We start from the raw sequence: 25,103 nt of genomic DNA, 5'->3' as shown, positions 1-25,103 counted from the left end.
TGAAGTCTCTGGACGGGCTTGGGCAGCACATGTCCACATTTGTCCAATTCTGCATATATGTCATTGAGGAGGTCTTCAGAGATCTGCAGTTGACCCTTAAGGCCTTCAGTCCCATGCTCTGTAAAGAGTTGAAGCCAAGTACCACAACCACAGAGATAGAATGAATAGAATGTCCGTCCCCATTCAAGTCAATGATGGCATAATGGGTGGACTGGCAGCCATGTTGGGTTTAACTATGCCAGGAAGTAAAAGCAGGAAGTGAGTCAACTCAACTGACATTACAAAAAATATATTCCATTCCATGAGCCACACCAGTTAGCATAATATGGATGAAACTTCTACATTACCACACTGGGTGCGTTCGTAAATTGCTTCCAGTGTGTCAGAGTGCGTTCTGGGTCGTTTGTAAATTCAGAACGTTGTCAGATTGTCCATTCGTAAATTCAGAGCGTTTCGCTCTCAGTGTTCAGAGCGCACACTGGATGCTCTGGCTGAGGAGTAGGGTTGATCTGAGCGTTCTCACCTCACGACGGGAGTCAAGCACAAAAGCTAACTGGCTAAAGTTGCCTAGCTTGCTAGCTACTTCCAGACACAAATGATAGAACACCTCACTCTGACCATTTTACTCACCCTAGCAGAGCTGGTTAGGCTGTTTTCATGTTACCTAGAGCCTTTAGTGACTAACTGTGCTGCTGGCAACAATTTAATTACGTGTTTTTGCTGACGTTTACTGACACCGATCATAATCAGCGGATGTTGCATGTTCGTAAATTCATCAGTTATTCTACGCTCTGGCACACTCAGACGAGAATGCTCTGACATCAGAGTAGACAACCAGAGTGAATCCACGAACGCACTCACTGTAAAGTCCAATGTGCTGCCATTACTCAAAACTTTTGAGGAAACCATTTGGAATGAATATATATGAGTACAGTTACTTAAAGTGATTTTGGAGTTATTACTCAAACTGATCGAGTCACTGTGACCCTAGGGGGTTCAGATTTGAGTTGTATCAGCTTGAATATTTTTAGTAACGCCCCCACACTAAGCCACGCCTCCAATTTAATTCCCCAGTGTGCCTTGCCTTTTCAAATGAATTGTAGTTACCATCCATGACTGTATTTGTTAGTGAAAGAGACATGGTTGTTGAATTAGTTTATTTTCAGTCCTGTGGCCTTCACCAAGTGAGTTCCTAGGTAAATGTTAGCATTATAATTAAATTAATTTTAATAAACAAATAAACAAATTTTTGACAAAACATTACATATCTCATAAGGCCTTATTTTGAGGCCTAGCATTACCCTAATACAGTGGCCTAAAACTCATGATTTACAGGCCACATCAGGCCTGCATGTATGGTTGCAAAATTCTGGTAACATTCAAACTAAGCTAGCTAGCACAGTTCATGGTGACCAATTCTAGTTGAAACTGGTCAGGGAGATGTTTGGATTCACTTCAAAATTACATTTATTGACTGCTAAACCATGTACAATCATTTGCATACATCTCCTGTTGTGCTAGTCTATGTTCTGTCAATGCTGATTGTGGGTTGTGCTGAGCAGCACAGACATCTGTGTTGACATGACAACTGGGTTTGAATTCTGAACCTTGGATCTTGTGACAAAAATGTTTGTTTTGATTGGCTGTTGTTTCCAACTAGTTGCACATAGTTGAAAAGCTTCAACTGGATGCAACCAAGTTGCAGATGGGTTGATTATGAATGGCAAGGGGATATTTCACAAAACAATCAAGAAGCAATTTAGTTTGCAAACAACTAAAATTGATCAACTATAATGTAGAATGTGCAAGTGTGAACACTCGCTTAGCCCCGGGCTATGGTGCAGTGTGAACGTGTTTAATGTACACACACACACACACACACACACACACACACACACACACACACACACACACACACACACACACACACACACACACACACACACACACACACACACACACACACACACACACACACACACACACAAATATATATATATATATATATATATATATATATATATATATATATATATATATATATATATATATATATATATATATATATATTTACATTTACATTTACATTTAAGTAATTTAGCAGACGCTCTTATCCAGAGCGACTTACAAATTGGTGCATTCACCTTATGACATCCAGTGGAACAGCCACTTTACAATAGTGCATCTAAATATTTTAAGGGGGGAGGGGGGTGAGAAGGATTACTTTATCCTATCCTAAGTATTCCTTAAAGAGGTGGGGTTTCAGGTGTCTCCGGAAGGTGGTGATTGACTCCGCTGTCCTGGCGTCGTGAGGGAGTTTGTTCCACCATTGGGGAGCCAGAGCAGCGAACAGTTTTGACTGGGCTGAGCGGGAACTGTACTTCCTCAGTGGTAGGGAGACGAGCAGGCCAGAGGTGGATGAACGCAGTGCCCTTATCTGCTAACGATAGCCCTACCAGTCTTATAACATTAGCCCCTACCAGCCTGCTAACTTTAGCCCCTACCAGCCTGCTAACATTATTCCCTACCACCCTGATAACATTAGCCCCTACCAGCCTGATAATATTACTCCCTACCAGCCTGTTAACATTACCCCCCACCAGCCTGCTAACTTTAGCCCCTACCAGCATGATAACGTTAGCCCCTACTAGCCTGCTAACGTTAGCCCCTACCAGCCTGCTAATTTTAGCCCCTACCAGCCTGCTAACATTATGTTAGCACTGAGTGAGTCAGCCAGTTGCTATTAACACCACCTAGCATACAGTTACATTAAAGTAAACCAACGTTTTGGGTTTAATGGGTATTATGACTCATACTATATATATATCCACAAAATCTACCTGCAGTAGAGTATGCTGGGAAAAAGTTCATTTGTTATCATAACTTAAACAAATAGAGTTGATGTGACTTCTCATTTAGTTTTGAGTCAGTACCACATAAACATTTTTAGGTTATAATGCTTTTTCATTTACTTTTAATTCAACTAAGTAGAGGTATTTGAGTTAAAATGGCTTGGGGTTTACAGTGCATTGCAATCCAACATCAGTTGATAGAACATTCTAAATGAACATAAAAATTATTGCACAATACCAGGTCAGCCATAGCGAGTGTAGGCCTACCCATGAGTTTACCAGTCTAATCGGCAGGGTTAGAGGCTCTAAATTGAGACCATTCTTAGATTATATTTTTGTGAGAAATAACGAAAGATGTACACATGCGCTCCCTCACCCAACCTGAGACCACCATTCAAAAACCATAGGCTATAGTATACATCAACATTGAACTGCATGTTTTCAAACACCCCTCTATGAAATAAATAGTCAATATAATATTATTAGTGGATACTTCATCACTAGTTAGAAATAGGCTTTGTTGAAGGCATGCTATTTGTATGATGAAGTCAAGTGTGTGTAAACTGTTTTTAATCTGTGGAAAAGAGGTAGGCTACTCCCTGCATTCTGAAATAACATGTCAGCCTTCAAATATATTTGTATTTGTTTTATTTAACCTTTATCAGGGAGTCATACTAAGACCAAGGTCTCTTTTATTGATGAGCACTGAATTACATATTTTACAGAAAATAAACATACAAAATATAAATGCAAGCAGATGTGAAGCCTACAGTGTAGAGAAAAGTTGTTTTAACATATATTCATATATTTTTTTTACATCAATATATATTTTTTTATATCAACAATCAAATGTTTCCTATAAATAATTCAATTTTTTATATCAACATTTTAATTATCGATATCAAAAATGTGATGTTTTTTATAGCCTATTAAATATATAAATCATTGATATCGATCATTATAATTGATTATTGCATTTTTTAAATAAAAAATGATATGATAATGACCGTAATGGAGACGCGATTGCAAACCCTTTGCAGTCTTTACATTTTGCTGCCTTAATAAAAACTACATCTAAAAATGGAACGTACTCCTCTTTCTCAAAGTGAAAGAAATATTTTAGAAAAATTTGACAAATTTATGAAAAAATTATAAATTAAAATGTATTGATTGCATTATGCCTTCACATCCCAGAGTTAATACTTGGTGGAAGCACCTTTGGCAGCCATTATAGCTGTGAATAATTTTGAATAAGATTCTACTAATCTTGCACAACTCTTAGGGCAAATTATCCATGTCAAAATTACTCATGCTCAATAAATTTGTTTGGGAATTATTGATGAACAATGTTCAATGCTTGTCACATATTTTCCTTTCAATTAAGTCCTAGATAACCAGCTGAGGGGAGTTATTTACTAATTTGTGACCATAGTCAAGTACAAGGGAGGAGCGAAAACCCGCAGACACTCAGCCCTCTGTGGAATTAGTTTGACACCTGTGCCAAGGCATTGTTACATGGTTTGGTAACCTGACCGTGCAGCTCAAAGCCCAAATCTTGAGACTGAACATGACAGCAGGGAAGATTATAGGTATGACACTTCCTTCTTCTTTCCAGGAGACCATCATCAGACAGGCCAGAAAGGTCATGTCGGACCCCACACATGCACTGAACTTAGAGTTCCTGCTGATGCCATCAAGGAGGTGTTATAAGCTGGCTGAACAGATATAAACATTTGTTTGTCCCCCTGTCAATAAAACTGCTTTACAGCAGGGGAGTCAGACGCAATGACAGACTGGAGCCTGGCTTTCATCATGTGGAACTGCCACCTAGACATTCTTTTACATTGACATTTGAGTTATTTATCAGGTGCTCTTATCCAGATCAATTAGGGTAAAGTGCCTTGCTCAAGGGCACATCAGCAGATTTCTCACCTAGTCAACTCTAGGATTCAAACCATCAACCTTTCAGTTACTGGCCCAATGCTCTTATATGTTACCTGCCACCTGACATTAATTTATTAAACTTTTGTGTGGGTGGGGAGGGGAGTGTATGATAATTCTATGTATTTATGTATTTACAGTATGTTGAAGCAGCAGCACTCTCTATTGTCCAAGTGAAATTTCCCCTCGGGACAATAAAGTATATCATATCATATTAACTCTGGGGTGTGAAGATATACAGTGTGCAATGAAGACATCTTGTTTTTTTTCTTCTAAATTGGGAACATGTTCTATATGGAGTAGGTTGTATACACCTGCAGGAAAACAATCAAATGTAATAAATGTTTAGATTTAATTTTAGATTACATATTTGAGAATTTTGAATATAGCCGACTTGCGCAATTGCACATAATGTATACAGTTATTGGAGTCGGTCTCAAGTTTATTTGAGTTTGTAAAATATTTATGCCTATTAGGGGTTTGCGTAAAATATCACCACATTGTTATACACATTTCAGAACAACATTTATGATCAATGTACAGTTTTAACTGTTAACACAACTTTTGTGTCTGCGTGTTTAAAAATATATATTTGAGAAATGTTGATGTTTTTTCTCAGGCTCTGACCTAGACAGAGGGTCAGACCTCTCTGGAAGCTCTCAGCGGTCCGCCACTCGTCGATTTAAAAAAAAGTGTCACGAGGATTGCGCTCGAGCAGACCAAAGGAGCAGACGAGGCGGGAAACGGGTGAGCGCGCGCCAAGAGAGACAGCGCGACCACAGCCACAAGTTTATCAGTGTAAGATTCACAAAGTCCGAGTATTCGGACCGCGAGTAGTATTTTGTTATGCGTAAAAGTTATTTTCTTACTGTAGCCTATGCTCCGAGAATGCGCCAGGGTGTATGAGAATGTTCTTTTAACAATCGTATAAGCGCAAATGTTGTTCACTATCTCTATCTCACTCATTCACTCTCCACCTCTCCCCAGCCCATCACTCCACCTCTCCTCAGCCCATTACTCTCCACCTCTACCCAGCCCATTACTCTCCACCTCTCCTCAACCCATCACTCTCCACCTCTCCTGAGCCCATCACTCTCCACCTCTCATCAGCCCATCACTCTCCAACTCTCCCCAGCCCAATGCTCACACCCTGGCTGAACAAGCGCTTACTCTCTAGCCGCCAGTGAAGGCTCGAGGGTCGTCGGATTCCTGTGAACGAAAGGATGCGGTGCCGAAAGTCTTTTGGACAAGGTTCGGTTGGGATCTATCTATGCATGGCGGTCCTTTTCAAAGGTATGGCTGGCTCCGAGTCCACTTCTCTCTGTCGAACTGTGTTTCATGTCTGTTTAGAGGGAATGTGGTGTGAATGCTAACCCTCAGTGATAGGCTACATACTCTAATTTGAATTTTGGGTATACACAACAAAGTAGGTTTCCGGTTTCCATGTAATTCTGGGCACGATTTTGACGTTTGAAATAAAAGCACAGAGGACAGGAAAGTGATTTTTTAAAATCTCAAAATAACAGTTAACGTTACCTGTGATAGTGGATTGAAACACAAATACAGTTGTGATCCAACATAGTGATTAGTTTTGGGAAAAGAGTAGGCCAATTTGTATTTTGATGGATTATTCTAAATAGCCTAGGTTTAAAGTGTCTTTTCATTTCATGTCACAGTGCAGTCGGATTCATTCATGTGCTGTGGCAATCTACAGTAGGATTATGTCATCTATTCTATACAGTAGGCATAATATACCATATAACCTAATGCATATGCAGGTCGGATGCCGTTTACTGTTAATTTAAAATAGTTAAAAGTGTATGTGCACAGTGTGTTGTGCTTATTCATAGGGATGATGCATTTGTTCTTAAAGCCCCCCATTCCCCCCCCAATCATCCCTGGCATCTGGGTCTACTTTATATACTGTGACGCAGCACAGCACAGGGTTTACAGAGGTTTATTGGCATAGAGGCATCTCTCCAGTGTGTTGCGTGTTACTGTCTCTGTGCATTGTTTCTCTGTCTCTTTGTGTGTGTCCAGCACACAGACACTTTCCCTGTCCTCAACTACCTACTCCACTCACATCACTGGCCAGGGATGGAGGGAGAGACAGGGCTTTGATCTCAGGCAGACTTGTCCTACGATTGCCAATGTCTGACAGACAGTCCGGTCTTCATAACCATTTTATTGATAGATGAAGCAGACTATCTTTTTCTAGACATTCAACTCCTTATTCCCGGTCTGATGGGGCACTGTTGTAGCCTGAATAAGGTGGCTCAGGTGGGGAGCTGTGACAAATCGGTCTGGACAGGAGCCTGTTGTAAAAGTGCAGTATTTACACAGAAGTTGGCTTGAGCTTGGTTCTCTCAAATATATATATATATATTTTTAGACCTCTCGTTTGAAAATCCTACACTTGTGTTGGAAGGGGGTGGCACTCTGGGGCTGTCCATGCGAGTGTTTGAGTGAGAAAGACACAGAGGTGAACCAATTGGTAAAAAAGCACAGCCTCCTTCATTATCTGCGCATCTTGCCTACAACATCATGGAGCCTTTCCAGACTCTGAAGTCAGGAAGACTTCAAGTTAGGTATCAGCCAGACTAGCACTCTTGTGCATGAGGCCATGCAACGCATACAGGCAAGTGTTGGTGATCAAATAATTTACACATCAACATTCAATAATGTCTTTCAGCACCACAGATCTACTTTCAATCAATCTTAGTTTACAATACTTTAAAACAATATTCTATGAGATGCATCTGAAGAGTAAGAGTGACTGTGGCGCAATAAAGACATCTTAACTTTTTCCATTGAAATTCTGTTTTTATTGTTTCCCTCTAACCTTTGTTCCAGGACCTCTCTCGATATGGTATGAAGAGTTGCATGGCATCAGTCCATAAATGAGATCTCTCTGATTCCTATGCAGCACCTCACCCTTCCTCCTCTCTTCCCTCTCTCTTCCCCCCATGGTCAGCAGTAACTCCTGAGAGACTTTCTAGTCCTCCCACTTTCTTTAATCTCTAGTTTATGCCAATTCAAACTCTCCTGCTTCATCCTGTGCATTATTGATTTGGGTAACTAAATGATGCTTATACATGTGTGACGAGCATCTATAGCAGGAAGACATACAGTTCAGTCCAGTAGCAGCATGGCAGCTTTCCATGGCATGGCATGGTATACATCCATGTACATAAGGTACTGTATGTGCACTACTCTATAACTCTATGAAAGAGAACATACACTGATTGTACAAAACACTAAGAATACCTTCCAAATATTGAGTTATATCCTCACTTTCCCCCTCAGAACAGCTTCAATTCGTTGGGGCATGGACTGTAGAAGGTGTAGAAAGTGTTCCACAGGGATGCTGGCACATGTTGACTCCAATGCTTCCCACCGTTGTGTCAAATTGTCTGGATGTCCTTTGGGTGGTGGACAGTGGAGGCTGCTGAGGGGACGGCAACTCATGATAATGGCTGGAAAGGAGTCAATGGTATGCTACCAACCACATGGAAACCATGTGTTTTATGTGTTTGTTAACATTCCATTGACTCCATTCTAGCCATTATTATGAGCCATCCTCCCCTCAGCAGCCTCCACTGGTGGTGGACCATTCTTGATACACACAGGAAACTGTTGAGTATGAAAAACCCAGCAGTGTTGCAGTTCTTTACACAAACCGGTGCTCCTGGCACCTACTACCATACCCCGTTCAAAGGCACTTAAATATTTTGTCTTACCCATTCACCCTCTGAATGGCACACATACACAATCCATGTCTCAATTGTCTCAAAGCTTAAAAATCCTTCTTTAACCTATCTCCTCCCCTTAATTTACACTGATTGAAGTGACATAAATAAGGGATCACAGCTTTCACCTGGATTCACCTGGTCAGTCTGTCATTGAAAGAGCAGGTTTATCTCACTCAGTGTATATTTCTGTTTCCTTTGAGACAAAAGAGACTTATGAAGATATGGATTTACATAATCAATCTTACTAACATCTGTGTAAATCACAATATATATGAATACACATTCATGTGTAGCAGCAGTAAAATTACTTTTGTATAGAGTATTCCATTGTGGCGTGACATTGGATTAGAGTAGGATTATAACTAGAGCCCTGAGATTAGACCCTATGTCATTATCGTTAATGTTGTACTCAGCTGTTGGTGTTCAGGAGCGACAACATTTGTCAGGACATAAAGGAACATTATTTTCTCAAGGGAGTGTGGCTGTGGGAGATGTACTGAAGACCATTTGGAAGTAAATGAGTTTCCTGGTGTTCTGACCACAGGAGTGTACAGTCATGGCCAAAAGTTTTGAGAATGGCACAAATATTAATTCTCTCAAAGTTTGCTGCTTCCGTGTGTTTAGATATTCTTGCCAGATGTTACTATGGAATACTGAAGTATGATTACACGCATTTCACAAGTGTCAAAAGCATTTATTGACAATTACATGAAGTTGATGCGAAGAGGCAATATTTGCAGTGTTGACCCTTCTTTTTTAAGACCTCTGTAATCCACTATGGCATGCTGTCAATTAACGTCTGGGCCACATCCTGACTGATGGCAGCCCATTCTTGCATAATCAATGCTTGGAGTTTGTCAGAATTTGTGGGTTTTTGTTTGTCCACCCGCCTCTTGAGGATTGACCACAAGTTCTCAATGGCATTAAGGTCTGGGGAGTTTCCTGGCCATGGACCCAAAATTTCGATGTTTTGTTCCCCGAGCCACTTAGTTATCACTTTTGCCTTATGGCAAGGTGCTACATCATGCTGGAAAAGACATTGTTCGTCGCCAAACTGTTCCTGGATGGTTGGGAGAAGTTGCTCTCGGAGGATGTGTTGGTACCATTCTTTATTCATGGCTGTGTTCTTAGGCAAAATTGTGAGTGAGCCCACTCCCTTGGCTGAGAAGCAACCCCACACATGAATGGTCTCAGGATGCTTTACTGTTGGCATGACACAGGACTAATGGTAGCGCTCACCTTGTCTTCTCCGGACAAGCTTTTTTCCGGATGCCCCAAACAATCGTAAAGGGGATTCATCAGAGAGAATGACTTTACCCCAGTCCTCAGCAGTCCAATCCTTGTACCTATTACAGAATATCAGTCCTTGATTTTTTTCCCTGGAGAGAAGTGGCTTCTTTGCTGCCCTTCTTGACACCAGGCCATCCTCCAAAACTCTTCGACTCACTATGCGTGCAGATGCATTCACACCTGCCTGCTGACATTCCTGAGCAAGCTCTGTTCTGGTGGTGCCCCGGTCCCGCAGCTGAATCAACTTTAGGAGATGGTCCAGGCGCTTGCTGGACTTTTTTGGGCGCCCTGAAGTCTTCTTCACAACAATTGAACCGCTCTCCTTTAAGTTCTTGATGATCCGATAAATGGTTGATTTAGATGAAATCTTACTGGCAGCAATATCCTTGCCTGTGAAGCCCTTTTTGTGCAAAGCAATGATGACGGCACGTGTTTCCTTGCAGGTAACCATGGTTGCAGAGGAAGAACAATGATTCCAAGCACCACCCTCCTTTTGAAGCTTCCAGTCTGTTATTCGAACTCAATCAGCATGACAGAGTGATCTCAAGCCTTGTCCTCATCAACACTCACACCTGTGTTAACGAGAGAATCACTGACGTGATGTCAGCTGGTCCTTTTGTGGCAGGGCTGAAATGCAGTGGAAATGTTTTTTGGGAATTCAGTTAATTTGCATGGCAAATAGGGACTTTGCAATTAATTGCAATTCATCTGATCATTCTTCATAACATTCTGCAGTATATGTCAATTGCCATCATGCAAACTGAGGCAGCAGACTTTGTGAAAATAAATGTTTGTGTCATTCTCAATGACCACGACTGTTTCAACCACTCACATCATCTCACCCCAGACCCTATACTGCCATTACCATGCTACATTACCCTACTCCAACCCCACCCACTCTGTGAGCCCAGTGATGCAGGGTGGGAGAAAGGGTTACAACCCCAGTCACATGATGGTGGAGAGCTGGTGCGTTAATAAAAGGCGAAAGCCTGGCATTGTCAGCTGGTTTAACTTCAGCATGCAGGCAAATGCATGTGCAAGGAGTACAGTCACAATAGATGGGGGACATTCACACTGTGTTCACACACACACTGACTTAATCTAGTCAGCCTTAGAAAATCACTGTCACATTTGAACTCCCTCATGTAAAATGTATAATTTCTTGTGGCATTGTTTTTATGTTGGAACTCTCTCTACTGTCTTTCTCCACTAGCCCCTCTCTCCCACTCACTAGCGCTGATTTCCCTCACTCTCTCCCTCCTCTCTTGGGCTGCAGGCTGAAATAGGTCAGTGAATATGCACACCTTTACTTTGATGTGTGAAGACAAAACAGCTGTCTGGACCTTCCACTACTCAACTGGATATAATTTTGTCTAGTAAAATCACTATAGGATAACTCTAGATTAAACTGGCTTTGAGCACAATATAGAAAAATGTGCTTGAAATGGTGAAACCACCTTCTTGTGGTAAAATTAGTTATATCTGTGTCACAAATGGCACCTTACTGCCTTTATAGTGCCCATAGGGCTCTGCTCAAAAGTAGTGCACTATATAGAGGATAGGGTGCCTCTTGGGATGCATTCTCTGTCTTCACAATAGGTTTTGGGGTATTCCCTCTGGATTCTAAAACACTTCTAAAGAACACATCACTTCTTTAGAGTTACTGAACAGCACACATGTATTACATATAGCTGTTTAAAACAAATCTATCCTTTATTTCTTCACCTTGGAATGGCTTTCTGACAGGCAGTTAAAAGGACACCCGTGAAAGTCTGAGTCCTAAACTTTAAAAGAGATAGATGGGCACAATTAGTAGATACAGTGCCTTTGGAAATTATTCAGAGCCCTTTATTATTCCACATTTTATTAGGTTACAGCCTTTCCTAAATTTGATTAAATAATTTCCCCCCTAATCAATCTACACACAATACCCCATAATGACAAAGCAAAAACAGCATTTCTGAAATTTTTGCAAATGTATAATAGAAAAAAACTGAAATATCATATCAGCATAAGTATTCAGACCCTTTACTCAGTACTTTGTTGAAGCACCTTTGTCATCGATTACAGCCTCGAGTCTTCTTGGGTATGACGCTACAATCTTGGCACATCTGTATTTGGGGAGTTTCTCCCATTCCTCTCTGCAGATCCTCTCAAGCTCTGTCAGGTTGGAATGGGAGCGTTGCTGCACAGCTATTTTCAGGTCTCTCCAGAGATGTTCGATCGGGTTCAAGTCCAGGCTCTGGCTGGGCCACTCAAGGGCATTCAGAGACTTGTCCCGAAGCCACTCCTGTGTTGTCTTGGCTGTGTGCTTAGGGTCATTGTATAGTTGGAAGGTGAACCTTCACCCCAGTCTGAGGTCCTGAGCTGGTTTTCATCCAGTCTGAGGTCCTGAGCTGGTTTTCATCCAGTCTGAGGTCCTGAGCTGGTTTTCATCTCTGTACTTTGGTCCGTTCATCTTTGCCTCGATCCTGACTAGTCTCCCAGTCCCTGCCGCTGAAGAACATCCCCACTGCATGATGCCACCACCACGCTTCACTGTAGGGATGGTACTAGGTATCCTCCAGACATGACGCTTGACATTCAGGCCAAAGAGTTCAATCTTGGTTTCATCCGACCAGAGAATCCTGTTTCTCATGGTCTGAGAGTCCTTAGGTGCCTTTTGGCAAACTCCAAGCGGACAGTCATGTGCCTTTTACTGAGGAGTGGCTTCCTTCTGGCCACTCTACCATAAAGGCCTGATTGGTGGAGTGCTGCAGAGATGGTTGTCCTTCTGGAAGGTTCTCCCATCTCCACAGAGGCACTCTAGAGCTTTGTCAGAGTGACCATTGGGTTCTTGGTCCCCTCCCTGACCAAGGCCATTCTCTCCCGATTGCTCAGTTTGGCCGGGCAGCCAGCTCTAGGAAGAGTCTTGGTGGTTCCAAACTTTTTCCATTTAAGAATGAAAGAGGCCACCATTTTCTTGGGGACCTTCAATGCTGCAAAAATGTTTTGGTACCCTTCCCCAGATCTGTGCCTCGACACAATCCTGCCTCTGTGCTCTACGGACAATTCCTTCGACCTCATGACACTCACTGTCAACTGTGGGACCTTATATAGACAGGTGGGCGCCTGTTTTAGAAACATCATAGATAGTTGTAGAAACATCTCAAGGATAATCAATGGAAACAGGATGCACCTGAGCTCAATTTCGAGTCTCATAGCAAAGGGTCAGAATACTTATGTAAAATAAGGTATTTCTGTTCTTTACTTTTAATAAATGTGCAAAAATATGTAGAACCCTGTTTTTGCTTTGTCATTATGGTATATTGTGTGTAGATTTTATTTAATCAATTTTCGATTTTGTCCGTAACGTAACAAAATGTGGAAAAAGTCAATGGGTTCAAATACTTTCCGAAGGCACTGTATGGACCAAAATACATATTGCGATAAATTGCCTGAATTGATGCGATAATGATACATAGAACACTAACTTTATAACATTAATGTGCACCAGAGTTTTTAAAAATGATTTAAAGTACTACTGTTAGTTTGATGCTTGTAGTATACAGCTACTTATCGTAATGAATGATATCAGCTAAAAACCCTGCGATAGATGATCGGTATGGTCGGTGTCAATCATTTTGGGATTATCGTCCCAGCTCTAACAATGAGATATCTGTCTGTCTGCTTCTCTTCACCTCCCACAGGGGTTACTGTGTGTGTTTGTTTGTGTGTGTGTGTGAATGTTTGCATAGCCGCTGGTAGATGTTTTGAGTTGGGGAGCAATACCATTTACCATTGCATGCATCTATAATCACATTTTCGTAGTGGCATACACTTGAGCATATGCGTTGTTAGGTTTACCACACATGGGGATTTTTTTTTGCAGGGTCTGTGGATTTTTGGGGGCCTTTTAGAAACACATTTCATGCAATTCCATGTTCTTTACATGCTAGCTGACATTAGCAGAATCTTTTTTAATACATTCAAATGACAGATTAGTCTTCTCTTTTCAGGAGTAGGCATTTGCTTTCCAAACTCTACAGTTTTCTTGCGATTTTGTATTTTGGAAATTTACGAAAGGCAAACTGAGAGCCGCAACCAACCATAGAAATATAATCCATAGATAGCAGTTCCCATTCAAGTCAGTACTGGCAGCCATAGTGTTCCCAGGAGTTTGCCATGGTTAGAGTTTCCAAAACCATTCTATGGATTATATGTCTATGGCCACAACGCAACAACCTGTTTTATATTTAGTATTTTGAATTATTTTATTTATGTCTGTTTCAATGGCGGTCGGTGCAGTTTAAGATGAGGGAGGCGGATTATTTTGTTCACGAGCATGGCCTTATTTCTATTACATCAAATTGGAGGACTGTCATACATATTTCATACACCCAGTTCAATGTAACAGCTATAGGTTTAGGCTACTACAAATTTTCCCTGTACCCATCAAGATGTTGCTACAACTGATGAATGAAAGTTTACAACATAGGCTTATGGCCCCTGCTGTTCGATATTCTGCTGGTCTTTTTGAGACCTTGTGTTCCTAACTGTCCCTCTGATGCATAGACTAAGAATGAGTAGAATATACATTAGCTTTGCAGGCAATATGTTTTGTTCCATACATGATGCTCTGAGCTCATGTGTTCTCAATTCCGATACTCTGTTCTTGTGTTCTTAGATCTTGTGTTCCATACAATCTAATGTTCCATACTATAAAGTTATATATTGTATATTTTTTTATATCCCTGTGGTCTGTCCCTATGTGTTTGTTGGCTTCTGGCCTGATGACCACGGACCTATAGGGAACTACTAATAGAGCCCAACCGATACTTCAGTTCACTGACATTATTGGCCGATATTGGCCTACCGCTCCATCGGTAATCAATATTCAATGTATAGGATAAAAAAGTGAATCTAATGCTTATCTGAACATTTGTGCCATTTCAAAAAAACAAAACGTTTATTCTTTCACTGAAATATGGAACCGTTCGGGTGGCATCCATAAGTCTAAAAATTGCTGTTACTTTGCACAACCTTCAATGTTATGTCATAATTACCTTATTACTGATGAATGTGATGTTCTGGTGCCTCTAGGGCCATTCAGACAGCTGATTCAGGACCTTATTACTGATGAATGTGATGTTCTGGTGCCTCTAGGGCCATTCAGACAGCTGATTCAGGACCTTATTACTGATGAATGTGATGTTCTGGTGCCTCTAGGGCCATTCAGACAGCTGATTCAGGACCTTATTACTGATGAATGTGATGTTCTGGTGCCTCTAGGGCCATTCAGACAGCTGATTCAGGACCTTATTACTGATGAATGTGTAGTTCTGGTGCCTCTAGGGCCATTCAGACAGCTGATTCAGGACCTTATTACTGATGAATGTGATGTTCTGGTGCCTCTAGGACCATTCAGACAGCTGATTCAGGACCTTATTACTGATGAATGTGATGTTCTGGTGCCTCTAGGGCCATTCAGACAGCTGATTCAGGACCTTATTACTGATGAATGTGATGTTCTGGTGCCTCTAGGGCCATTCAGACAGCTGATTCAGGACCTTATTACTGATGAATGTGATGTTCTGGTGCCTCTAGAGCCATTCAGACAGCTGATTCAGGACCTTATTACTGATGAATGTGATGTTCTGGTGCCTCTAGGGCCATTCAGACAGCTGATTAAGGACCTTATTACTGATGAATGTGATGTTCTGGTGCCTCTAGGGCCATTCAGACAGCTGATTCAGGACCTTATTACTGATGAATGTGATGTTCTGGTGCCTCTAGGACCATTCAGACAGCTGATTCAGGACCTTATTACTGATGAATGTGATGTTCTGGTGCCTCTAGGGCCATTCAGACAGCTGATTCAGGACCTTATTACTGATGAATGTGATGTTCTGGTGCCTCTAGGACCATTCAGACAGCTGATTCAGGACCTTATTACTGATGAATGTGATGTTCTGGTGCCTCTAGGGCCATTCAGACAGCTGATTCAGGACCTTATTACTGATGAATGTGATGTTCTGGTACCTCTAGGGCCATTCAGACAGCTGATTCAGGACCTTATTACTGATGAATGTGATGTTCTGGTGCCTCTAGGGCCATTCAGACAGCTGATTCAGGACCTTATTACTGATGAATGTGATGTTCTGGTGCCTCTAGGGCCATTCAGACAGCTGATTCAGGACCTTATTACTGATGAATGTGATGTTCTGGTGCCTCTAGGGCCATTCAGACAGCTGATTCAGGACCTTATTACTGATGAATGTGATGTTCTGGTGCCTCTAGGGCCATTCAGACAGCTGATTCAGGACCTTATTACTGATGAATGTGATGTTCTGGTGCCTCTAGGGCCATTCAGACAGCTGATTCAGGACCTTATTACTGATGAATGTGATGTTCTGGTGCCTCTAGGGCCATTCAGACAGCTGATTCAGGACCTTATTACTGATGAATGTGATGTTCTGGTGCCTCTAGGGCCATTCAGACAGCTGATTCAGGACCTTATTACTGATGAATGTGATGTTCTGGTGCCTCTAGGACCATTCAGACAGCTGATTCAGGACCTTATTACTGATGAATGTGATGTTCTGGTGCCTCTAGGGCCATTCAGACAGCTGATTCAGGACCTTATTACTGATGAATGTGATGTTCTGGTGCCTCTAGGACCATTCAGACAGCTGATTCAGGACCTTATTACTGATGAATGTGATGTTCTGGTGCCTCTAGGGCCATTCAGACAGCTGATTCAGGACCTTATTACTGATGAATGTGATGTTCTGGTACCTCTAGGGCCATTCAGACAGCTGATTCAGGACCTTATTACTGATGAATGTGATGTTCTGGTGCCTCTAGGGCCATTCAGACAGCTGATTCAGGACCTTATTACTGATGAATGTGATGTTCTGGTGCCTCTAGGGCCATTCAGACAGCTGATTCAGGACCTTATTACTGATGAATGTGATGTTCTGGTGCCTCTAGGACCATTCAGACAGCTGATTCAGGACCTTATTACTGATGAATGTGATGTTCTGGTGCCTCTAGGACCATTCAGACAGCTGATTCAGGACCTTATTACTGATGAATGTGATGTTCTGGTGCCTCTAGGGCCATTCAGACAGCTGATTCAGGACCTTATTACTGATGAATGTGATGTTCTGGTGCCTCTAGGACCATTCAGACAGCTGATTCAGGACCTTATTACTTATGAATGAGTTTGTTTTTTATCACCGTGTTTTTCTTTCTGCTTGCACTTTGTATTAATATTCTGATTTGTGTATTTTCTGTAACTTCTCTAATTTAGGGCTCATCTGTAAAAGAGACCTTGGTTTTAGTATGACTCCACGATTAAATAAAAGTTAAATAAAAAAAATAAAAAAATAGCACTTTTCAATGGCAATTTATGAGAATTCAGTGTGGAAAATTACATGTTTTAATTTCCCTGCTGTTAAACCGTATATCGGCAGTAAGTTTTGTCCCCCCGAAAATCGGAATCGGTGTCGGACCCAAAAAATAAATATGATCTAAATAATATCTAAATATTGGTCGAGCTCTAACTACTAACCTACACATACTGGTCTCCCGACTCCATGTCCATTGGGACTAATCTGACTCTAGGGACTCTCCGTAGGGACCCTTGTTCTGTGTGCCTGGCATGGCCAAGTCTCCTTAGGGACGGACCCTTGTTATGCACCCTTGTTTTAGCTACAGTGACACAGTAGTTAAGTGATTATGAATTGGTATAATTAGCCTAGTCATCAATAGTAGTTCAGTTCTGCCTATATGGACCAGTCTGCCCAAGAATTACACCCACTGCCTGTCTGTCTTGGTGCAGTAGGGGGAACTCTTAATTCTAGGCTTCAGCCTGTGCCTTGTGTCTGGAGCTGAATGTGGGATGCACATCTGAGTGTACTGACCCAGTAAAGAGTCTCAGATGGGGCATGATCACTGAGGAATGGAGCGATGGAAGGAAGGAGGGGTATGAGAGTGTCAGCCACTCTTGTGTGTGTGTGTGTGTGTGCGTGTGTGTGTGTGTGTGTGTGTGTGTGTGTGTGTGTGTGTGATGTGGGGGGATTTTCTCAGCTTCTGTTTGCAGATGCTACCCAGAACAGAGGCTTATTTCCTGATTCATGTGTTCAGGGTAAATCAGCCCACAAGGAAGAACACATTAGCACACAGACAACGCTCTTTATACGTCTACAAGGCGGGGAACCATCATCACTAGATAATCTATTAGGACACTTCTTCTTCAGGCTTTCTCAGCCTACCAGACGTACTCTTTTGACAACTTTGTTAAAGAAAAACAAAACTGGGGAGGCTCTTCTTCAGACAGACAACTCCCCAACATATCACGAGGCAGACACATACCAAAACATTGCGATTTGAAACCAAAGTTTGCAGGCAAAACCTTTGAAGTGGTTTTAGTGAAGGTAGTTAATGCAAACTAGCCCCTTGTGAAATGCACTAATTTAAAATGACTCCCGTGATGATATTCATCTTTCGAGCTACTATTCTGTATTTTATTGAAGCGGGTAAGGTAGTAACACAGGCAGTGAAGTAGTTCCTCTATGTCTAAAGAGTCCGTCATTGAAACCAGACCCTAGTCACTGTTGCCTAGGGTCTGATTTTCAAGACTATATCAGCTCAGATCTCTTTTAAAGCTAATCCTTTTGATCCCAGGCTGTGTCACAACCGGCCGTGACTGGGAATCCCATAGGGCGGCACACAACTGGCCCAGCGTCGTCCTTGTTAGGGGAGGGTTTGGCCAGGGGGGCTTTACTTGGCTCATCGCACTCTAGCGACTCCTTGTGGTGGTCCGGATGCCTGCAGGCTGACTTTGGTCGTCAGTTGAACAGTGTTTCCTCTGATACATTGGTGTGGCTGGCTTCCGGGTTAAGCAGGCGGGTGTTAAGGAGCGCGGGTCATGTTTCGAAGGACACATGACTCGACCTTTGCATCTCCCGAGCCTGTTGGGAAGATGCAACGATGAGACAAGGTCATAATTGAAATTGGGAGAAAAAGGGGGTAAAATACAGCAAAAAATATTTTTAAAAGAATCCTGAACACTTCACTTGCACAGCACACGCTCCATGCCAGTAAGCATGTCCAACTTGGAGCTGTTTAAAAATAGCAACACAGAACTGCATGTAGTATTTTCTGCATGCTATGGTGAACAAATGTTACTCACTATTAGGGCGGTTGAACAGAGACTCGGTGAATCAGTAAGGTTTGGGTGACAGGACAGCTGAACCAAAAAGAGCTTTAATATTAATGCCTAGATTGAGAGATGGAGAGGAAAGAGAGATCAAGGAAGTGACAGATAGACAGAGAGAGAGAGAGGTGGGAGAGGGGAAGGGGATATGGAGAATGACAGATGGAGAGAGATGGTTGTTTATTGTCTGTCATTCTTGCTGAGGGTATAAATGAATTACGTGTTAGTGTGTGGGCTGTGCAGCTCCAAGTCTAACTGTGGAGTTATGACTGACTCTTAAGTATACCACTTTACCTAACCCTCCCCTCCCCTCATATCCCCTCCCACTCTCGCCACTCTAACACCCACAAACTTGCCTGCCATTCTCTCTCTCGTTCCCTTCCTCTGTTCTCTTCAGTTCTTTCACTCTGTCCTGTGACTGTGAGAACTCCAATACCTCAGAGAGAAACCTGCTGTCAGTGAACAGTGAGACACTCCTCTCACCTGTCCAGACTAGGAATGACTGTATTTGTAACAAAGTAACAAGGAATTCCTCTTTAGGACATTGTAGACATGGCTGAGATTCATGATTCCTGGCCCTAGTAAGAAATAGATTATTCACACCATTAGGATTTTATGTATTTTACTAAGCTCAAGTAAGTTATAAGGTTAATATCCATATTAATATAAAATGTGGGTTTTAGCTGGAACATGTATGCGTGTATGTGTCTGGAAATTGCTTTGGGGTTTTTATGCCCTGTCTGGACAATAATCTGGGATCAAAAGACACGTATTAGTGTGTGTGTGTAGATGCCTGAGGTGTGCTGTGATTGGGTTGCTGGTGATTCAGGCACATAGCTCACAGCTCAAGCAGAGAAAACAGCAGGAGAGAGAGAGAGAGAGAGAGAGAGAGAGAGAGAGAGAGAGAGAGAGAGAGAGAGAGAGAGAGAGCCCTGTCGATGTTAATGGGGGCCTGAGAGAGAGAGAGAGAGAGAGAGAGAGAGAGAGAGAGAGAGAGAGAGAGAGAGAGAGAGAGAGAGAGAGAGAGAACACCTGACCACTGTGACTGACCCAAAATTAAGGAAATATTTGACTGTACAGTCTCAGTGAGCATAGCCTTGCTATTGAGAAATGATGCCGTAGGCAGAACTGTCTCTCAAGAGAAGGCAGACTACGTGCACACTGCCCACAAAATGAGGGGGAATCTGAGCTGCACTTTCTAACCTCCTGCCAAATGTATGACCATTTTAGAGACACATATTTCCCTCAGATTACAAAGACCCACAAAGAATTCGAAAGCAAATCCAATTTTGATAAACTCCCATATTGTAACGGTTTTCTTGTGTCAAAGGAGAGGCGGACCAAAACGCAGCATGGTTATTATTCATGGTTCTTTAATAAAGAAACTATACATGAATAGACTAACAAAACCAAGAAATGTGAAAAACCGAAACAGGCCTATCTGGTGCAAACACATAGACAGGAACAATCACCCACCAAAACCCAACACAAAACAGGCTACCTCAATATGGCTCCCAATCAGAGACAATGACTAACACCTGCCTCTGATTGAGAACCATATCAGGCCCAAACACAGAAACAGACAAACAAGACATCCAACATAAATGCCCACTCAGATCACACCCTGACCAAACAAAACATAGAAACATACAAAGCAAACTATGGTCAGGGTGTGACACATATCTACTTGGTGAAATACCACAGTGTGCCATCACAGCAGCAAGAGTTGTGACCTGTTGCCACAAGAAAAGGGCAACCAGTGAAGAACAAACACCATTGTAAATACAACTGTTTATTAATTATGTTTATTAATTCCCCTTGTACTTTAACTATTTTGCACATTGTTACAATTTGATATGTCTCTATTTTGGAACTTGTGTGAGTGTAATATTTACTGCTCATAGTTTTTTTAATCCAATTTTGTTTATCCATTTCATATGTTTCTCATGCCAATAAAGGCCCTTGAGTTGAATTGAGAGAGAGAGAGAGAGGGTCATAAAAAGTGTCAGGGTGAGTTAGAGCGGGATTAGGAGACTCTGCTTTTCTTGACACTCACTTCCTATCCATATAGCTTCTTCTCTCAATTTATCTGCCTTCCTCTGTTCATCCCCTTGATAGGTTCAAATGTAAATATTGAGCATCACCACTTCAGAGAAGTGTTTCTCTTTCTTTCACACTCCCTCATCTCTAAATCTGTCTTTCACAGGGCCCTTTTCACTATCTGTCCAATCAGAGCCAAGGATGGAGTATATCCATCTCATTTCTATACTAGATACCCATAAATCTGTAATACAAAAATCAATCCACTTGCAATTAATTGATACAGTATGCATCAGGTCTGATAAGTGTTTGTATAACACATTTCCTGTAGTATTTGATATTGACATTTGTGATACTTTGATATTCTAGAAAATACTGTAGGTGTGACTTTTGCTCATTATATATTAATAGACATTTCTAAAATGTTTTTGGGACGCTATCTCTAGTATAATGTGATTCAATGGGCTATTGTCATCATCACCCTAACAATGCCTTATGAATGAGGTCACATCAGAAGTGATCACTACTAATCAATCAGGACCTGACTGGCCATGACTGACCTTTCACCTCTCTAATGGCACCAATACCTGGACATTAGGACCTGGCCGTATCAATGATGGCTGTTGATGATAGGCTGTAGGAGTAAGAGTAGGCAACAACACGTCTGCCACACTGATCCTTAACACTGGGGCACCACAGGGGTATGTACTTAGTCCCCTCCTGTATTCCCTGTTCACCCACGATTGCGTGGCCAAACACGACTCCACCACCATCATTAAGTTTGCTGACGACACAACAGTCGTAGGCCTGATCACCAAAACACGATGAAATGGCCTTTAGGGAGGAGATCAGAGAACTGTCAGTGTGGTGCCAGGACAACAGCCTCTCCCTTAATGTGAGCAAGACAAAAGAACTGATCGTAGACTACAGGAAAAGGCGGGCCGAACAGGCCCCCATTAACATCAACAGGGCTGTAGTGGAGCGGGTTGAGTGTTTCAAGTTCCTTGGAGTCCACATCACCAACGTACTATCATGGTCCAAACATACCAAGAAAGTTGTGAAGAGGGCACAACAAAACATTTTCCCTCTCAGGAGACTGAAAAGATTTGGCATGGGTCCCCAGATCCTCAAAAGGTTCTACAGCTGCACCATCGAGAGCATCCTGACCAGTTGCATCACAGCCTGGTATGGCAACTGCTCGGCAGTTGGTTAAGGGCTTGTAGTTAAGCATTTCACGCTAAAGTCTACGCTTGTTGTATTCGGCACGTTTGACAAATAAAGTTTGATTTGATTCGATCCGAGCGCAATGAAACTTAACGTCCCCAAAGAGGAGTGTTTCATGATTTACGATAGATTGAACACTTCACTTTAGACTTAGAGTGCAGCGGTGTTAATTCACTGTTTGAGTAGTAATTTTGTAACTAAAGTATCTGAAGGCCAGTTGAATATGGAAGAAGGAGCAGTTGTTACTCTGAGGAAAGTGAATAGGCCTACTTACCCATTGTGAGGTAGGCCGTTGATAAAATAGGATAAGCGCAAAACTTACTTACGATATTTACAAAATCACAAGCAGGACAAAGAGTAAACTGGATGGAAATCAATAAGTTAAAAGCAGTGACTCAACCCAAGCCTCAATAATGCCTGATAGCAAGTGCATGAGCAGCAGCAATCATAGCTCAACCAACCCCTGTCTGGCCACAACAGGAAATTAAGAGTTTTACCCAGGGCCATAGTGCTCTATCTGTGCACGTGCCTGGTTTTACCCATAATGCACTTCACTTAATTAACATCATAAAGGCATGAATGACACGACACACATTTTCAGGAGATAAACATCTCAATCAAGGTGCTAAACCATGCCTTAAGTTACATTCCAATGTTACCAATTATCCATCCCGGGACAATCAAATAGGTTCGCATGGACCACAACACAGTTTAAACACTGCACTCCCTGTTTACCAGTCACAACATGAATAAATTCTCTACAATTACGAGGGAAAATACAGTAGCTATTTTTAGACTCTGTAGCTTAAATTTAATGTTTTAATTGTTAAACACAGAAGTTTGTCTCACGGTTAGTTGCAGATGGTCTCACAAACAGAGACTGATAGGAAGAGACGGAGAGATACTCTATCCATTAAATCACTCCTCCCCACCTCTCCTTCGGTGGGCACAAGAGCGGTCTAAGGGAGGTCTATCGAATCCCTGGTTAATAACAGGAAAGGTCTTGCCATTTAAATCTCCTCCCGTGTGTGAGTGTGTGTGTGAGCGTGTGTGACAGACACTGAGACCACAGAGATGCCGTTTTTCTAATGGAATAAAGAGATGATGCATATCAGGAGAGTGTATGTGTTCTGTGAGTGTGTGTTGTATGTCGTTTGTGACTCCATAAACACACAAACTCACTTAAAAACCAACCAGAACCAATCAGAGTTGACTTTCTCTTTGTCAGTCAAGGAGCCGCTACAATCCTACGGGCAGTCATGTAACTGAGGAGCTTTAATGAGTAGCTTATGTTATCACACTTTTATTGGGGGATGGAGAGGGAGAGATGAAGAGAAAGAGGGAGATGGTGAGGTAAAAAATGGAGAGATGGAGAAGATGCAGAGAGAGATCCTCACAGATGTTATCTGAGACATGACTTTCTGTGTTCCTTCCTTTCATCTCTCTGTGTTTGATTGAGTACCATGCAGCGTCTGCTAGATGAAGCCTCAGCCTCTCTGCTTCTCATGGCTCTTTAAAGAAAACAAGCTCATAGAGTAGCCTTACCGAGTCCTGTTGTAAGCTGTGTTACACCATGTTGATATTCTGTTTGGGAATTCAAGTTTGTGTAACATGTTTCATTAGATTACCACATCCCAGCCTGTAAGTCATTTAACCACATCTTCACAAGGCTTTCCTCTGGGAGAGCTTGGAGTGCGAGAGGGTGCGTCTCAAATGGTGCCCTATTCCCTATATAGTGCACTGTTTTTTTTACCAGGGCCCATGGTGACTCCATAAACACACAAAGGGCTCTGATCAAAAGTAGCACACTATATAAGGAATAGCTAGGGTGCCATTTTGGACGCACACAGAGTGAGTTTTTAATCTGTCATCATTCACCTTATTAGTTTAGGTGTGTGTATATTAGAGGTTGACCGATTATGATTTTTCAACGCCAATACGATTATTGGAGGGCCCAAAAAAAGTCGATAACGATTAATCAGCCGATTTTTATATATATATATATTTTTTTTTGTAATAATGACAATTACAACAATACTGAATGAACAATGAACACTTTTATTTTAATTAATACATAAATAAAATCTATTAGGTCTCAAATAAATAATGAAACATACTCAATTTGGTTTAAATAATGCAAAAACACAGTGTGTCACGAACGTCGTCAGGGTGGAAATGACCGAACCAAGGTGCAGCATGGTGAGCATACATTCATTTTTATTTATAAATGTCGCCAACAAAACAAAGAATAAGGATACGACCGTGAAGCTTACTTCGGCTACACAGGCCACTAACAAAGACAACTACCCACAACTAAGGTGGCAAAACAGGCAGCCTAAGTATGATTCCCAATCAGAGACAATGATAGACAGCTGTCCCTGATCGAGAACCATACCCGGCCAAAACATAGAAACAGAAAACATAGTATAATAAAGTAACTAGAATGCCCACCCTAGTCACACCCTGACCCTAACCATTATAGAGAATAAAAGCCTCTCTATTGCCAGGGTGTGACAGTACCCCCCCCCCAACCCCCCCAAGGTGTGGACTCCGGCCGCAAAACCTAACTCTATAGGGGAGGGTCCGTGTGCGCATCTACTTCGGTGGCGGCTCCGGTAAGGGACGCAGACCCTGCTCCACCTCTGGCTCCCCCCACTTTGGTGGCGCCTCTGGACTGGGGACCCTCACTGCAGGCCCCGGACTGGGGACCCTCGCTGCAGGCCCCGGACTGGGGACCCTCGCTGCAGGCCCCAGACTGGGGACCGTTGCTGGAGGCTCCGGACCTGCACAGCCCGTCATGGC

General features: G+C 42.2%; 1 protein-coding gene across 2 annotated transcripts in view; it reads left to right on the top strand.

The window, feature by feature from the left end:
• Positions 1 to 5,468: 5,468 nt before the first annotated feature.
• LOC123993407 (neuronal acetylcholine receptor subunit alpha-7-like) overlaps positions 5,469 to 25,103 on the top strand; it is a 75,076-nt gene continuing 55,441 nt past the window's right edge. Inside the window, exons 1-2 of one of the 2 annotated variants that reach the window (XM_046295520.1) lie at positions 5,469 to 5,591; positions 5,781 to 6,086. In XM_046295520.1, coding sequence (XP_046151476.1) covers positions 6,017 to 6,086 — 70 coding nt within the window. In that variant the 5' untranslated portion in view covers positions 5,469 to 5,591; positions 5,781 to 6,016. Of the gene's footprint in view, positions 6,087 to 25,103 lie in introns of both variants that reach the window. The other variant, XM_046295519.1, reaches the window with a different exon arrangement.

The sequence above is a fragment of the Oncorhynchus gorbuscha genome, linkage group LG13, assembly GCF_021184085.1.
Source record: "Oncorhynchus gorbuscha isolate QuinsamMale2020 ecotype Even-year linkage group LG13, OgorEven_v1.0, whole genome shotgun sequence".
Lineage (NCBI taxonomy): Eukaryota > Metazoa > Chordata > Actinopteri > Salmoniformes > Salmonidae > Oncorhynchus > Oncorhynchus gorbuscha.
Note: the sequence above shows the minus strand (reverse complement) of the source record. Positions and strands in the feature narration are given on the sequence as shown.